Source organism: Agrilus planipennis, unplaced genomic scaffold, assembly GCF_000699045.2.
Source record: "Agrilus planipennis isolate EAB-ADULT unplaced genomic scaffold, Apla_2.0 scaffold24, whole genome shotgun sequence".
NCBI classification, from domain to species: Eukaryota; Metazoa; Arthropoda; class Insecta; order Coleoptera; family Buprestidae; genus Agrilus; species Agrilus planipennis.
In genome coordinates, this window is record NW_020439076.1 from 1,287,468 (window position 1) to 1,304,327 (window position 16,860).

A 16,860-nucleotide genomic window follows, 5' to 3' on the forward strand; every position below is an offset into this window, starting at 1 on the left:
GTTTTAATGAATTATTTCAGTGATTAAAGTTTCATAAAAAAGTTTATTTTCAACAAAACAATACAGTGTTTTTATGGGAACATATGTAAAGATAGCCATATTACTTTACTAGAATGCTCATGCTTAAAAATATTGATTTATTAGGTGATGGAGATACAATGCATACATTTTCTATTTGACCAATTAAGTAATTAAAATGGTTGTTTTTTAAATTAAAACTAGAAAAATATAATTAACAGTTGTCTTCTTTTACTTTTCTTCCAGGGTCAATGAATAGTAATCGATTTTATGACATGCTAAAATAAAAAAAAAATTGAGTTTATTTATAATGTTTCAAATACACCGAAACATTGAATCATTGTTTTTTTGAAGTAAATTTTTAAAGTTTACTATTTTAATGTCCATATTCAAAATTAATATAAAACGCAATGACTGACAAGGAAAAAATCAGAGATCAAAATCGTTATATATATATACGAGATTAAAAGATTAAAAGAACAATTCACAAGTAAAAAATTATTTATAACATTAAATAAGCACAAAACAAAAAAAATAACAGACTCAGCTGCCACGACCCATTGTTCTACCTTATACATCTATGAGTGAAGGAACTTAACCTATTATTTTTTTGAAACAACAAGAATAAACATGGAATAAACCATGAATACACGGAATAAATTCAATGTATGTGAAATTTAACTTAATTATTTTATTTGTTATCTTGTATTCCATTTATTAACGTGTTTAATTACTGTAGATGTGTGCTGTTTTACTAGAATTAATTAAGTCAAAATCAGAATTGTGTTTGTATTCAGAAGAAATAAACACTAATGTTGCCCAAACATTTAAACAGTGTTTAGAGGAATGTTACAAACAGAATCAGGATATAGACAAGAATTTAGAAATGAAAATAGAATCAGTGATTGATTTCTTGTATGAAGAATTAAATACTGGTCATTGGAGTGAAGTGCCTCTTAATATTAGACGTGCTTACAGTTCAGCATCTTTTGTTAAAGTATTTACATTTACAATGCTGTATTTTATATTAAAATCTTTAGACACAGTATTTTTTAGGCAATAATATTATTAAAGTATGATAAATCTGGAGAAGGTATTAAAAAAGCATTAAAATGTATAGATATGGGTATTTTGCTAGGTGCTCCTTTGGGGTATAATCAAAATCTTTTAATAGATAGTGCTTCACAGTTGATGAAACTTTTAAATAATAGTGAAGAGTGTACAGGAGTTTGCCCAGAGCCAAGTTCACAGGAATTAGAAATACCTGAACCAAAAAGATATAAAGTTGATAACTCAGAAAAAGAAAATTATATATATTGTGAAGGGGTTGAAATTCCTACTGAAGACTGTCCATCCTTGCAACATTTCAATAATAAATATTTTATGTCACAAGTACCTGTAAAAATAAGAGGTACTGCCTACTTGTATTAATTCATATGAATTTATNATTTGTTTATTATACGAAAACTGTCTTTCATTTCCACAAAAAAAAACGAAATTACTTTCCGAACACCCTATAGAATTACCCACATCCTTAACTATTTGCGAACAGTTAAATTTTCCAATTTCCCTAATTGCCTTATTGTCCTAATATTCCACGCTCCGACTCGTGAAATATTGTACCTACCCCTAGTGAAAAATTTTGAACAAAATACAGAAAACAGTTCTTTACTTAAAGATTACAGGAAAATTAATAAAAGGTCTATGGTCCAAACATAACGTGGTAAATCTTTCAACAAAACAATATTGTGCATACAAATTTACATTTACAATTTGAATGTTAAATTGGTTCTCGGGTTAGGGTTCCGTACGTCTGAAGAAAAATGGAACCTTTATAGTATCAAAAGTGTGTCTGTCTGTCCGTTTTTATATTTATTAATACAGGTACCTCCGCTATTCCAATTCTGTAAAATTTTCTGATAGGTTCTATCGTTCTTGTAAAATTTGTAGTTATTTGTTTGTTTGCATAGGAACCAATGTTTACATCACCTTTGTCTTCGTCGAACTTTTCAATAGTTCCAGACAATTTCATTTCTAGCACGTTGTCATTAGTTTCAAAAATATTTGCTCCTTCTCCAATCATCATCGAAACATCGTTTTGGATCTTTAGTTTGAGCAAGTGTCTTTCTTGATTGGTTTCATTGCAACTGTGCATGTTGGGGAATGTGTAATTCCCCCAGTAATTGCTTTTAAATATAATGATAAACTTTTGAAGAGACAATTTAAGGAATGTCTTTTGTATATCAAAATTTTCTGGTGAAGTGCAAACAGCTTGTTCTTGTAGAAAACAACATAAGCTTTTAGATATTTTAAACATACTGATTGATGTATTATTTAATATTGTTAAACTAAATCTATCGTAGTTAAGATCTGAAAATAAAATTATCACTCGATCTGGTATTTTGAATGCGTTTTGTTCTACAGCCTGAAAAAGATAAATAATAACAAATTAACAGAGAGTATTACAGAGGTTTTTTTGTGATTTTTGTTCAACATTCAGTGGATAACTCTTTAGTTTTTCTTTTCTTTTACTTTTTGTGTTATTTTTGTCTAACTATCAATTTCCAAAGCAGAGAAAAACAACTACAGTCAAAACCGTTTACTACGACATCGTTTAGAACAACATACTGATTATATTGACCAAAATCATAGGTCCCGGCTTAATTCTGTTAGACCGCCTTATAAAAAACACTGGTTTTTACGACATTGCTTATTACGACATATCACTTTAAGCGACTACATTTAACTGATATTTTCGGAGAATTATATCAGTTAGAACGACCTGCTCTATTCTAAACATTTGAATAGGTAACAGTATCCACATCTGGTACAGTAAATGACCATTAGTTTAGGGTCTATTGTAATTCTCAGAATATCTGTTACTGAAGCTAAGGAGTTTATTGATGCAGATAACGTCACCGGCTATAACGACTATCGGTTTTTACGACCAAATATGAGTAGTCCCTTCGGTGTCGTTATAATAGATTTTGACTGTATATATCATTAATTATTATTAGTAATTTACTTACATTTGTCATTATATTAATCATATTTTTTGTATTAGCAATAATAGCTATTGTGCTTGGAATGGGAATTATTTTACTTAATTTTTGCTTAAGATTTTTTCCATCCTTTGTTGTTATAAACAGCCTTAATCTGGGGCTATTGAGCCAGAAAAAAATAGATTGTTCAACATCTAAAATTTAATTAACCTTTTATTTATTATTACATCTGCATTAATCGGTATCAAAACAATAAGCAAGTGTTAATACTAATTACTTGTTTTGCTATTATCACTTAACTTAATTAATATTCATGACAATAGTAGATAATGACCTTATTAATTTATTTCCATATTACGAACTTATTAATTGTAACAGCGGTGAAATACCGGGGATATTAATAAAATAAACAATTTTATGAAAAATTCAATAAACAATATAGAAATAAAAACTGACAACAGCGAAAATAAGAAAGTAAAAATTATTATTAGTCACTCAAGTGAGACCTAGAATTGCGATATGTTTGCTTTTTGCGACATTACATTGAAATGTTTTGTGACAATGAAATTTCGTATTTTGACAAAAAAAGGAGTGACGAATTGTTTTCTGTCTTGACCACAGAAACTTTGACGCTAATAAAGGAACTAGTGTTAATTTTAGGAAATTAATTCGAGTAAAAACCTCGTTTCGGAAATACAAAAATAAAAGAAATTTTGAGATACCTATTGTAGAAAGTACAAGATTTACTTAACTTTCCTTCAATAAAATCTAATTGTCATTTCACTTAATATTTATAAAATATAAAAATTCGCTCAATCGTTTTTACAAAAAATTTATGCACATCTAGAATTTTTTATATACGATATTATTGAACTGAAACACAGAATTAACCATCGTTCCATAATAATTTAAGTCTGAAATCATTTTTTTGTGTTTATTCTATTTTTAAGCCAATTTGGTTTATTTTAAATTACATTTAAATCCAACTCATTTTTATTTCAAAATATATCGGGTCTTCCATGTAGAAAATCACGACAGGACCAAATTTGGTTCACGCTTGCCTAGGTTTGCTCAATTTTGGTCCGAGATTGGCAGTCAACATTGGTCCATGGACTGGTTTGTCACTTCGGCTCAGGCCTGATTAGCAAGCCAATGTCGAATCAAGACTTCAGCCCAAAACTGGACAGTTAATATTGTGACAAGACTTGATGAACAAAATTAATTGAAGATTAGGCAATTGCGTTGATTTCCATTTTATTCTATACTTCGCTGTTGACCAAACTTTGGTCCAATATTAACAAACCCATACTTGACTGCCTAGTTTTTGAGACAAACTTGGCAAAACGTTAATAAACAAAGGCTAAGCATTTAAAGATTGTCTAAACTTTGAACCAGTACTGACAAGGTGACGCTTGTCTATTTCAGTATTGGGTCAAAACTGGCGAAATCTTAATGTACCTAGGTGTGGCATTTGAAGATTGGCCACACTTTGGATCAGTATTGACATACTTGACTGCTTAGTTTTTGAGACAAACTTGGCAAAAAGTTAATAAACCTAGGCTTGGCATTTAAAGAATATCTAAACTTTGAACCCGTTTTGACAAGTAAATGCTTGTCTATTTCAGTATTGGACCAAAACTGGCAAAAGTTAACGTACCTAGCTCTAGTATTTGAAGATTGGCCACGCTTTGGACCAGTATTGTCAAACCCATACTTGACTGCCTAGTTTTTGAAACAAACGTGGAAAAACTATAATAAATCTAGACTTGGCAATTAAATATTGTATATAATTTTAACCAGTATTGACAAGGCAATGCTTGCCTATCTCAATATCGGACCAAAACTAGCGAAACGTTAACGTACCTAGCTCTGGTATTTGAAGATTGGCCACACTTTGGATCAGTATTGACAAACCCATACTTGACTGCCCAGTTTTTGAACCAAACTTGGTAAAACGTTAATAAATCTATGCTTGGCATTTAAAGATTGTCTAAACATTGCAACAGTATTGACAATGTAATGTTTGTCTATCTCAGTATTGGACCAAAACTGGCGAAAAGTTAACGTAGCTATATAGATTGGCCACACTTTGGACCAGTATTGACAAACCTTTGCTTTACTACCAATTACTGATCTAGATTTGGGCTTATCGTCACGGTTGACATTTTCTGCATGATTTTATTCTTTGTAAAATGTTAAAGAATCTTTTCGGAAGCTTTAAAAATACATGAATATTCCTTAGACAATTCAATTTGCAAATTATTACATAATCCATTTCAAATTTAAAGAGCCTGAGGTTAATTAAATTTTATTTTTAAAATTACGCTTGCTTGTTGCAATTCACGATTCCTTTGCGCTTCGTTTAATCATGTTTGCGACGCCTAACCGTTTATTGTATAACTGCATTCAATATACCGACCAAATCGTATTATCTTCTTTGAGCTACTTTCATTATTTTGCATTCAGCAATCACGGATGCAATACCAGTATGTCTTTTTATCGAAAAAGTAAAATTCATGCTCAAAATTACCTCGCCAACCACTCGTTCGAAAAACATACCGCCGCTTACTGCAGCAATAAGTAGATATGTGCAAAATGATTTTTTAAAGGTATTTAAATACAAAATGCAAATGCTTTTTCGATTTGTTATTTCAAATGTAAAATACGAAATAGATTTCACTTTTGTATTTTAAATGCTATATGTAAAATACGTATTTTTGGTCTTGAAACTTTTATTCTGCTTTATCCAAAAACCTACCAAAACGAGATCAGATTTGAAATTCAATTTTCTGTGCAAGACAAAAACTGAGTACGTACGAGATCATAGTTACTATATTTAATCTCAAACAAATCTAGACTACAAATCCTGCTATTTATTAATAGATATGTATACAGTAAGCTTATCAGGACAGCAGAGACCAAGAAAAACACCATCGTCAAGTCTCAACTAAGAATATAAAATATGTACCGAACTAAGTCCCATTTAGCTTTTGAACTGAAAATACTAATCGATATTCCAAGATTTCAAAAATTAAGTTGCCAGGTTTGATAGGCGATTCAGTATTCAAGTTATCATCTTTAATATTAATGTATGTACCTAGCTGTGACATTTGAAGATTGGCCACACTTAGGACCAATATTGACAAACCCATACTTGATTGCCCAGTTTTTGATCCAAGCTTGTCAAAACGTTAATAAACCTAGGCTTGGCATTTAAAGATTGCCNGTTTTTATTTATTGATATCTAATTGTATATGTAAATTAATACTTCTGCTGATGTTCAAATTTAGCAAATCGACTTCTAGGATAGTTATTAATGTACGAAATTTGGGGGGTTAAATTTCTATCGGGAATAAGTTCTAGAGTGTTCCCAATTGTGATAGTTTTTTTATTTGAAAGTTTGCATTTTTTTGCGTTTCTGTTCTTATTAATAGGGTGGACGTAGCACTGTTTTGGTTTCAGTTTATAGTATAATACTTCACCCACTAATGTAACCATAGCTAACGCCAGCCCAAAGAGTGTTGCTATGAACACTCCGCCTATAAAAATAACATAAAATTATAATATCATGTTTCATAATAATTTAAAATGAAAATAATAATTTAAAATGAAATTATCGATTTACCTAAACTTTCTAATGTAATTCCCTCATTTTCGCTAGTATTGGGGCAGTTTTCTTGTATAGAATTGTTCCAGTATTTCGATTGTAAATATTCTAGATAGCGAATCTTTTGAAGATCCAAAATTCTGAAGCAGTTTTACCGGTCAATTTATTTAATTTCCTTTTTAGATAGATAAAGTGGCTTACGCTAAACTTAAATCGTCTTGTAAGTGACTTCCTTGTTGGATAGCAACAGCGTAAGGTTTAACTGCAAAAACTTCACCAACTTCGGTCAAATTACAGTTTTTGGTAATTTCGTATTTTATCTCAGACGAATCGTGAATAAAAGCAAAGTCAGCGTCTGTTCGTTCATTTACTTTACGAAAACCTTCACTTGCCGATTTTAATGGTATAGAATCGTTTATAGCAATTAGAATGTGACCGTACTGTTCTCTGATCGGGTAATCCCAGACTCTGTATCGGGAGTCATCGGGGGACGAATTTAATGTTAATTCTTTCCACATTCTGCAACATAAAATTGTTTCTATTTATCTACATGTTGCACCAAAATGTAATAAATGCAAATAATAGCAAGTAAATTAGACTGGAACGAGTAGATGTGTGTTGTGGGTGATTTAGTATCAGGATTCCATGCATTTTTTTTTCCTTTTAAGGTACAGGACCTTAAAAAGTACCTGTACAACGTATCCTCCGCGTATTTCATATTTATAAAATACTTATGGGTTTGAGAGCTTTCCACGACTGTATAATTTATCCTAGATTGCTTTGCCAACTGGTCCAATGATTGTACGGGTGTCTACAAAAAAGTGGTCAACAAAATTATATATCTAAATAAACAAAAAATTAGTTAAACAATGAATGTACTAGATACCTGCATCCTTTCTACTGTTAAAAAAGCAGCTAAATTAGCAGTAAATGTTGCAAGTACCAGGACAACAAACAACCAATAGGCAGCTACCAGTGTTCGTCCTGATAGGGATTTCGGGGCTTCCCCACCTCCTTGAGGCGTAAAAGAGGTTAAAGCAAACCAAAAGCTCTCTTTTAAAGTAAAATCTCTAAAAAAAATAGGTATAATGATTGTAATCGTTTTATTATTTTTTCCTTGTCGATTCGCTCGAACAATTAATTTTCTCTAAACATTTAAAGTACGACTCTTCCAGGCCCTGGCATTGTAAAATGTTTACTAATAGATATTAAATAATTACATATTTTATTACACTGTGTACCTATACAGAAAAGTTTTTATAATTAATTACTATTTACCTGCAAGGATAATTATAAGCCTTTTTGTTATTCTTTGCGCTGTAAGGAGAGTATTTATCCAAAAACCAAATCATAATAGCAGTTAATGTTAGAGCGGCTAAAATGCTAAGCCACACTTCTAATTTTAAAACTGTCATGAATTTAAAGAGAGACGTTTTCCTCACTGGTTTCCTCATGACTAAAAACAAATTTTCCTTTCAATTTTTCGTAATATTATAATTATCCTGTTTTAACATTTACCCACCTATAGATATACCACCTTCATCGAAATAAGGGGCTACAAAATCTATAATTTCTTCCCTTGCTGCAGTCATTATTAAGTTAGTAACAACTATATCAGTTTCCTAAAATTTCAATCAAATATAAAATACGGAATGTAGTCAGAATGATACTGGATTTAATCATAAAACGAAAAGGTAAGCCATGATCTATTTTTGTTTTTCAAATGAAAAGAAAATGGAATGTACATATGGTGATAGTATACAAAATGTTAATAAGTAATGGAATTTTTATTTCAAATTTATAATTGTATGCAGCAACAATATGGCAGAAATCATAAAAGGTTTTTCTTGTTATTTTACCCCACGAACAAGGTCCCCGACTACGCCGTCCCATTCTCCAAATTCGTTTTTATTGCCATAGAATCCAACTTTAGGAATAACAAGTTCATAATCAAAATCCATAACTTCCGATAACTTTTTTATAAAATCAATGCAGAAACCCGTTAAATATTTATTTCCGGTCAAAGGATCTATTTCTGTATATGTCCAAGGAATACTCTTAAAGGCAAATTAAAAAAGGTACTTAATAAATACTGGAACCCTTATAGGATTACTGTTGTGTCTGTCTGTCCGTCTGTCAACGTCAATTTGCTCCAAATCTATTGGAGTGATTAAGTTGAAATTTCTGTGACCCAAACACGAACACATAACGTAAATAAACTAATTTTGAAGATGGGGGTCATTTTTGGGGGCCAATAGAAAATTAAAAAAAAGTTTTGCGAACTATACCGTGTGATATATCAAATGAAAGGACTTGTTGCAAGGGTGTCAAATATATTTTTATAATTTTAAAATAAATAGTTTTAAAATTATTTAACAAAATAGATTAAAAATCGCGTTTCCCTAAAACTATCGGGTTGTTCGGAAAGTCATTTCGTTTTTTCCCGACAGAGGATTTAATTGTATTCTTTTGCACCCAACTTCACNTTTGAAGATTGGCCACACTTAGGACCAATATTGACAAACCCATACTTGATTGCCCAGTTTTTGATCCAAGCTTGTCAAAACGTTAATAAACCTAGGCTTGGCATTTAAAGATTGCCTAAACTTTGAACCAGTATTGACAAGGCATTGCTTGTCTATATCAGTATTGGACGAAAATTGGCGAAACGTTAATGTACCAAGCTCTGGTATTTGAAAATTGGCCACACTTTGGACCATTGTTCCTAAGCTTGATAGGCGTTTCAATATCCAAGTTATCATCTTTAATATTAATGTATGTACCTAGCTGTGACATTTGAAGATTGGCCACACTTAGGACCAATATTGACAAACCCATACTTGATTGCCCAGTTTTTGATCCAAGCTTGTCAAAACGTTAATAAACCTAGGCTTGGCATTTAAAGATTGCCTAAACTTTGAACCAGTATTGACAAGGCATTGCTTGTCTATATCAGTATTGGACGAAAATTGGCGAAACGTTAATGTACCAAGCTCTGGTATTTGAAAATTGGCCACACTTTGGACCATTGTTCCTAAGCTTGATAGGCGTTTCAATATCCAAGTTATCATCTTTAATATTAATGTATGTACCTAGCTGTGACATTTGAAGATTGGCCACACTTAGGACCAATATTGACAAACCCATACTTGATTGCCCAGTTTTTGATCCAAGCTTGTCAAAACGTTAATAAACCTAGGCTTGGCATTTAAAGATTGCCTAAACTTTGAACCAGTATTGACAAGGCATTGCTTGTCTATATCAGTATTGGACGAAAATTGGCGAAACGTTAATGTACCAAGCTCTGGTATTTGAAAATTGGCCACACTTTGGACCATTGTTCCTAAGCTTGATAGGCGTTTCAATATCCAAGTTATCATCTTTAATATTAATGTATGTACCTAGCTGTGACATTTGAAGATTGGCCACACTTAGGACCAATATTGACAAACCCATACTTGATTGCCCAGTTTTTGATCCAAGCTTGTCAAAACGTTAATAAACCTAGGCTTGGCATTTAAAGATTGCCTAAACTTTGAACCAGTATTGACAAGGCATTGCTTGTCTATATCAGTATTGGACGAAAATTGGCGAAACGTTAATGTACCAAGCTCTGGTATTTGAAAATTGGCCACACTTTGGACCATTGTTCCTAAGCTTGATAGGCGTTTCAATATCCAAGTTATCATCTTTAATATTAATGTATGTACCTAGCTGTGACATTTGAAGATTGGCCACACTTAGGACCAATATTGACAAACCCATACTTGATTGCCCAGTTTTTGATCCAAGCTTGTCAAAACGTTAATAAACCTAGGCTTGGCATTTAAAGATTGCCTAAACTTTGAACCAGTATTGACAAGGCATTGCTTGTCTATATCAGTATTGGACGAAAATTGGCGAAACGTTAATGTACCAAGCTCTGGTATTTGAAAATTGGCCACACTTTGGACCATTGTTCCTAAGCTTGATAGGCGTTTCAATATCCAAGTTATCATCTTTAATATTAATGTATGTACCTAGCTGTGACATTTGAAGATTGGCCACACTTAGGACCAATATTGACAAACCCATACTTGATTGCCCAGTTTTTGATCCAAGCTTGTCAAAACGTTAATAAACCTAGGCTTGGCATTTAAAGATTGCCTAAACTTTGAACCAGTATTGACAAGGCATTGCTTGTCTATATCAGTATTGGACGAAAATTGGCGAAACGTTAATGTACCAAGCTCTGGTATTTGAAAATTGGCCACACTTTGGACCATTGTTCCTAAGCTTGATAGGCGTTTCAATATCCAAGTTATCATCTTTAATATTAATGTATGTACCTAGCTGTGACATTTGAAGATTGGCCACACTTAGGACCAATATTGACAAACCCATACTTGATTGCCCAGTTTTTGATCCAAGCTTGTCAAAACGTTAATAAACCTAGGCTTGGCATTTAAAGATTGCCTAAACTTTGAACCAGTATTGACAAGGCATTGCTTGTCTATATCAGTATTGGACGAAAATTGGCGAAACGTTAATGTACCAAGCTCTGGTATTTGAAAATTGGCCACACTTTGGACCATTGTTCCTAAGCTTGATAGGCGTTTCAATATCCAAGTTATCATCTTTAATATTAATGTATGTACCTAGCTGTGACATTTGAAGATTGGCCACACTTAGGACCAATATTGACAAACCCATACTTGATTGCCCAGTTTTTGATCCAAGCTTGTCAAAACGTTAATAAACCTAGGCTTGGCATTTAAAGATTGCCTAAACTTTGAACCAGTATTGACAAGGCATTGCTTGTCTATATCAGTATTGGACGAAAATTGGCGAAACGTTAATGTACCAAGCTCTGGTATTTGAAAATTGGCCACACTTTGGACCATTGTTCCTAAGCTTGATAGGCGTTTCAATATCCAAGTTATCATCTTTAATATTAATGTATGTACCTAGCTGTGACATTTGAAGATTGGCCACACTTAGGACCAATATTGACAAACCCATACTTGATTGCCCAGTTTTTGATCCAAGCTTGTCAAAACGTTAATAAACCTAGGCTTGGCATTTAAAGATTGCCTAAACTTTGAACCAGTATTGACAAGGCATTGCTTGTCTATATCAGTATTGGACGAAAATTGGCGAAACGTTAATGTACCAAGCTCTGGTATTTGAAAATTGGCCACACTTTGGACCATTGTTCCTAAGCTTGATAGGCGTTTCAATATCCAAGTTATCATCTTTAATATTAATGTATGTACCTAGCTGTGACATTTGAAGATTGGCCACACTTAGGACCAATATTGACAAACCCATACTTGATTGCCCAGTTTTTGATCCAAGCTTGTCAAAACGTTAATAAACCTAGGCTTGGCATTTAAAGATTGCCTAAACTTTGAACCAGTATTGACAAGGCATTGCTTGTCTATATCAGTATTGGACGAAAATTGGCGAAACGTTAATGTACCAAGCTCTGGTATTTGAAAATTGGCCACACTTTGGACCATTGTTCCTAAGCTTGATAGGCGTTTCAATATCCAAGTTATCATCTTTAATATTAATGTATGTACCTAGCTGTGACATTTGAAGATTGGCCACACTTAGGACCAATATTGACAAACCCATACTTGATTGCCCAGTTTTTGATCCAAGCTTGTCAAAACGTTAATAAACCTAGGCTTGGCATTTAAAGATTGCCTAAACTTTGAACCAGTATTGACAAGGCATTGCTTGTCTATATCAGTATTGGACGAAAATTGGCGAAACGTTAATGTACCAAGCTCTGGTATTTGAAAATTGGCCACACTTTGGACCATTGTTCCTAAGCTTGATAGGCGTTTCAATATCCAAGTTATCATCTTTAATATTAATGTATGTACCTAGCTGTGACATTTGAAGATTGGCCACACTTAGGACCAATATTGACAAACCCATACTTGATTGCCCAGTTTTTGATCCAAGCTTGTCAAAACGTTAATAAACCTAGGCTTGGCATTTAAAGATTGCCTAAACTTTGAACCAGTATTGACAAGGCATTGCTTGTCTATATCAGTATTGGACGAAAATTGGCGAAACGTTAATGTACCAAGCTCTGGTATTTGAAAATTGGCCACACTTTGGACCATTGTTCCTAAGCTTGATAGGCGTTTCAATATCCAAGTTATCATCTTTAATATTAATGTATGTACCTAGCTGTGACATTTGAAGATTGGCCACACTTAGGACCAATATTGACAAACCCATACTTGATTGCCCAGTTTTTGATCCAAGCTTGTCAAAACGTTAATAAACCTAGGCTTGGCATTTAAAGATTGCCTAAACTTTGAACCAGTATTGACAAGGCATTGCTTGTCTATATCAGTATTGGACGAAAATTGGCGAAACGTTAATGTACCAAGCTCTGGTATTTGAAAATTGGCCACACTTTGGACCATTGTTCCTAAGCTTGATAGGCGTTTCAATATCCAAGTTATCATCTTTAATATTAATGTATGTACCTAGCTGTGACATTTGAAGATTGGCCACACTTAGGACCAATATTGACAAACCCATACTTGATTGCCCAGTTTTTGATCCAAGCTTGTCAAAACGTTAATAAACCTAGGCTTGGCATTTAAAGATTGCCTAAACTTTGAACCAGTATTGACAAGGCATTGCTTGTCTATATCAGTATTGGACGAAAATTGGCGAAACGTTAATGTACCAAGCTCTGGTATTTGAAAATTGGCCACACTTTGGACCATTGTTCCTAAGCTTGATAGGCGTTTCAATATCCAAGTTATCATCTTTAATATTAATGTATGTACCTAGCTGTGACATTTGAAGATTGGCCACACTTAGGACCAATATTGACAAACCCATACTTGATTGCCCAGTTTTTGATCCAAGCTTGTCAAAACGTTAATAAACCTAGGCTTGGCATTTAAAGATTGCCTAAACTTTGAACCAGTATTGACAAGGCATTGCTTGTCTATATCAGTATTGGACGAAAATTGGCGAAACGTTAATGTACCAAGCTCTGGTATTTGAAAATTGGCCACACTTTGGACCATTGTTCCTAAGCTTGATAGGCGTTTCAATATCCAAGTTATCATCTTTAATATTAATGTATGTACCTAGCTGTGACATTTGAAGATTGGCCACACTTAGGACCAATATTGACAAACCCATACTTGATTGCCCAGTTTTTGATCCAAGCTTGTCAAAACGTTAATAAACCTAGGCTTGGCATTTAAAGATTGCCTAAACTTTGAACCAGTATTGACAAGGCATTGCTTGTCTATATCAGTATTGGACGAAAATTGGCGAAACGTTAATGTACCAAGCTCTGGTATTTGAAAATTGGCCACACTTTGGACCATTGTTCCTAAGCTTGATAGGCGTTTCAATATCCAAGTTATCATCTTTAATATTAATGTATGTACCTAGCTGTGACATTTGAAGATTGGCCACACTTAGGACCAATATTGACAAACCCATACTTGATTGCCCAGTTTTTGATCCAAGCTTGTCAAAACGTTAATAAACCTAGGCTTGGCATTTAAAGATTGCCTAAACTTTGAACCAGTATTGACAAGGCATTGCTTGTCTATATCAGTATTGGACGAAAATTGGCGAAACGTTAATGTACCAAGCTCTGGTATTTGAAAATTGGCCACACTTTGGACCATTGTTCCTAAGCTTGATAGGCGTTTCAATATCCAAGTTATCATCTTTAATATTAATGTATGTACCTAGCTGTGACATTTGAAGATTGGCCACACTTAGGACCAATATTGACAAACCCATACTTGATTGCCCAGTTTTTGATCCAAGCTTGTCAAAACGTTAATAAACCTAGGCTTGGCATTTAAAGATTGCCTAAACTTTGAACCAGTATTGACAAGGCATTGCTTGTCTATATCAGTATTGGACGAAAATTGGCGAAACGTTAATGTACCAAGCTCTGGTATTTGAAAATTGGCCACACTTTGGACCATTGTTCCTAAGCTTGATAGGCGTTTCAATATCCAAGTTATCATCTTTAATATTAATGTATGTACCTAGCTGTGACATTTGAAGATTGGCCACACTTAGGACCAATATTGACAAACCCATACTTGATTGCCCAGTTTTTGATCCAAGCTTGTCAAAACGTTAATAAACCTAGGCTTGGCATTTAAAGATTGCCTAAACTTTGAACCAGTATTGACAAGGCATTGCTTGTCTATATCAGTATTGGACGAAAATTGGCGAAACGTTAATGTACCAAGCTCTGGTATTTGAAAATTGGCCACACTTTGGACCATTGTTCCTAAGCTTGATAGGCGTTTCAATATCCAAGTTATCATCTTTAATATTAATGTATGTACCTAGCTGTGACATTTGAAGATTGGCCACACTTAGGACCAATATTGACAAACCCATACTTGATTGCCCAGTTTTTGATCCAAGCTTGTCAAAACGTTAATAAACCTAGGCTTGGCATTTAAAGATTGCCTAAACTTTGAACCAGTATTGACAAGGCATTGCTTGTCTATATCAGTATTGGACGAAAATTGGCGAAACGTTAATGTACCAAGCTCTGGTATTTGAAAATTGGCCACACTTTGGACCATTGTTCCTAAGCTTGATAGGCGTTTCAATATCCAAGTTATCATCTTTAATATTAATGTATGTACCTAGCTGTGACATTTGAAGATTGGCCACACTTAGGACCAATATTGACAAACCCATACTTGATTGCCCAGTTTTTGATCCAAGCTTGTCAAAACGTTAATAAACCTAGGCTTGGCATTTAAAGATTGCCTAAACTTTGAACCAGTATTGACAAGGCATTGCTTGTCTATATCAGTATTGGACGAAAATTGGCGAAACGTTAATGTACCAAGCTCTGGTATTTGAAGATTGGCCACACTTTGGACCATTGTTCCTAAGCTTGATAGGCGTTTCAATATCCAAGTTATCATCTTTAATATTAATGTATGTACCTAGCTGTGACATTTGAAGATTGGCCACACTTAGGACCAATATTGACAAACCCATACTTGACTGCCCAGTTTTTGAACCAAACTTGTCAAAACGTTAATAAACCTAAGCTTGGCATTTAAAGATTGCCTAAACATTGAACCAGTATTGACAAGGCAATGCTTGTCTATCTCAGTATTGGACGAAAATTGGTGAAACGTTAATATGTACCAAGTTCTGGCATTTGAAGATTGGCCACACTTTGGACCATTGTTCCTAAGCTTGATAGGCGTTTCAATATCCAAGTTATCATCTTTAATATTAATGTATGTACCTAGCTGTGACATTTGAAGATTGGCCACACTTTGGACCATTGTTCCTAAGCTTGATAGGCGTTTCAATATCCAAGTTATCATCTTTAATATTAATGTATGTACCTAGCTGTGACATTTGAAGATTGGCCACACTTTGGACCATTGTTCCTAAGTTTAATAGGAGTTTCAATATTCATCTTTAATATTAAAAAGTAATATGACTTTTTTCTACTACTTTTACAGTTATATAGCGTGGAATCTTGTCGCATATGAGTTATACTTACAGAAATCGTCATCGAAGAAGATTGTAACATCATTTGCTTTCTTTCTCTCTAAATACATATCGAGAAATTTTAGAATAGGAGCAATAGAAATATCTATTCGGAGGTAATAGATCTGTGCCTCGATCGACATTTTTTGAGCAACGTCGTTACCGTTCCATGTAAAATCGATTATTATTGGAATTTTACCACTTAAAATGCTGCTACAAACTAGAAAAAATTAGATTAGGTGTTGTGGTAAACATCGACAATGGCCTCATTATGTACACAACATTTTTTTTCGAAATCAGGTTTACCTACAATGACAGAGTTTAAAATCAATTTTATACGTTTATTTATATGTATGTAAATAGTCAAAAAAATTATTCAATCTGATCAAATTAGTTAACATACCTTTATTTTTTATATATATTTGTTTATATTGTCTTGAACTAAAAGAACACTTTGAAATAGTTGTTTCTACCTTTTCTGGTAGTGCTAGGATTAAATTATTTACAATGACTTGTTTAAGTAAGAAAATATAACCATCTCAACCTAACAAAAAACAAATATGAGAATAAAAACCAAAATACATTTGTGTCACTGCGTGGTTTTTAATTGTTTATTGAATTAATTACTTGCTGGATACTATTATCGATGAGGCATAACTTCGCATGTGCTCTTTGTACGGACATTTAAACCCATCCTCTTTCTTGCAA

General features: G+C 33.3%; 3 protein-coding genes across 8 annotated transcripts in view; 1 reads left to right on the forward strand and 2 right to left on the reverse strand.

Moving 5' to 3' along the window:
* Positions 1-607: 607 nt before the first annotated feature.
* On the forward strand, positions 608-1,449 carry LOC112905241. The gene is made up of 3 exons (XM_025977249.1): positions 608-684; positions 758-1,015; positions 1,075-1,449. Exons 1-3 carry the CDS (start codon positions 661-663, stop codon positions 1,447-1,449), a joined length of 657 nt encoding a protein of 218 aa, XP_025833034.1. The 5' UTR covers positions 608-660.
* A 382-nt stretch (positions 1,450-1,831) lies between these two features.
* The window catches only part of LOC112905250, a 43,552-nt gene continuing 28,523 nt past the window's right edge, over positions 1,832-16,860 (reverse strand). For all 5 annotated transcript variants that reach the window (XM_025977275.1, XM_025977274.1, XM_025977276.1 and 2 more), the window contains 3 exons: positions 16,166-16,372; positions 3,048-3,214; positions 1,832-2,443 (listed from right to left, as the gene is read on the reverse strand). In XM_025977275.1, the coding sequence (XP_025833060.1) occupies positions 1,859-2,443; positions 3,048-3,214; positions 16,166-16,372 (959 nt within the window). In that variant the 3' untranslated portion in view covers positions 1,832-1,858. The remainder of the gene's footprint in view (positions 2,444-3,047; positions 3,215-16,165; positions 16,373-16,860) is intronic.
* Positions 6,272-8,814, reverse strand: LOC108741829 (ionotropic receptor 25a). Of its 2 annotated transcripts, XM_018476786.2 has the most exons (8): positions 8,487-8,814; positions 8,150-8,249; positions 7,906-8,083; positions 7,514-7,697; positions 7,317-7,438; positions 6,829-7,146; positions 6,646-6,767; positions 6,272-6,559 (listed from the first exon to the last, which is right to left on the reverse strand). In XM_018476786.2, the coding sequence occupies exons 1-8, from the start codon at positions 8,586-8,588 to the stop codon at positions 6,282-6,284; spliced, it is 1,404 nt and encodes a 467-aa protein (XP_018332288.1). In that variant the 5' UTR covers positions 8,589-8,814; the 3' UTR covers positions 6,272-6,281. The 2 variants fall into 2 exon arrangements, with proteins under 2 accessions (XP_018332288.1, XP_025833055.1); XM_025977270.1 differs by lacking the exon at positions 8,487-8,814 and having other exon boundaries at positions 7,906-8,099; positions 8,150-8,234.

Bases quoted from the DNA above. Each gene is read 5' to 3' on its own strand.
- LOC112905241 (XM_025977249.1), top strand. From the start codon at position 661: ATGAATACACGGAATAAATTCAAT. The intron at 685-757 runs GTATGTGAAATT...TAATTACTGTAG, and splicing joins ATACACGGAATAAATTCAAT to ATGTGTGCTGTTTTACTAGA. The intron at 1,016-1,074 runs GTATTTACATTT...AGTATTTTTTAG, and splicing joins GTTCAGCATCTTTTGTTAAA to GCAATAATATTATTAAAGTA.
- LOC108741829 (XM_018476786.2), bottom strand. From the start codon at position 8,588: ATGGATTTTGATTATGAACTTGTTATTCCTAAAGTTGGATTCTATGGC. The intron at 7,698-7,905 runs GTAAATAGTAAT...TATTTTTTTTAG, and splicing joins GCTTATAATTATCCTTGCAG to AGATTTTACTTTAAAAGAGA. The intron at 7,439-7,513 runs GTATCTAGTACA...ACTTTTTTGTAG, and splicing joins TAACAGTAGAAAGGATGCAG to ACACCCGTACAATCATTGGA.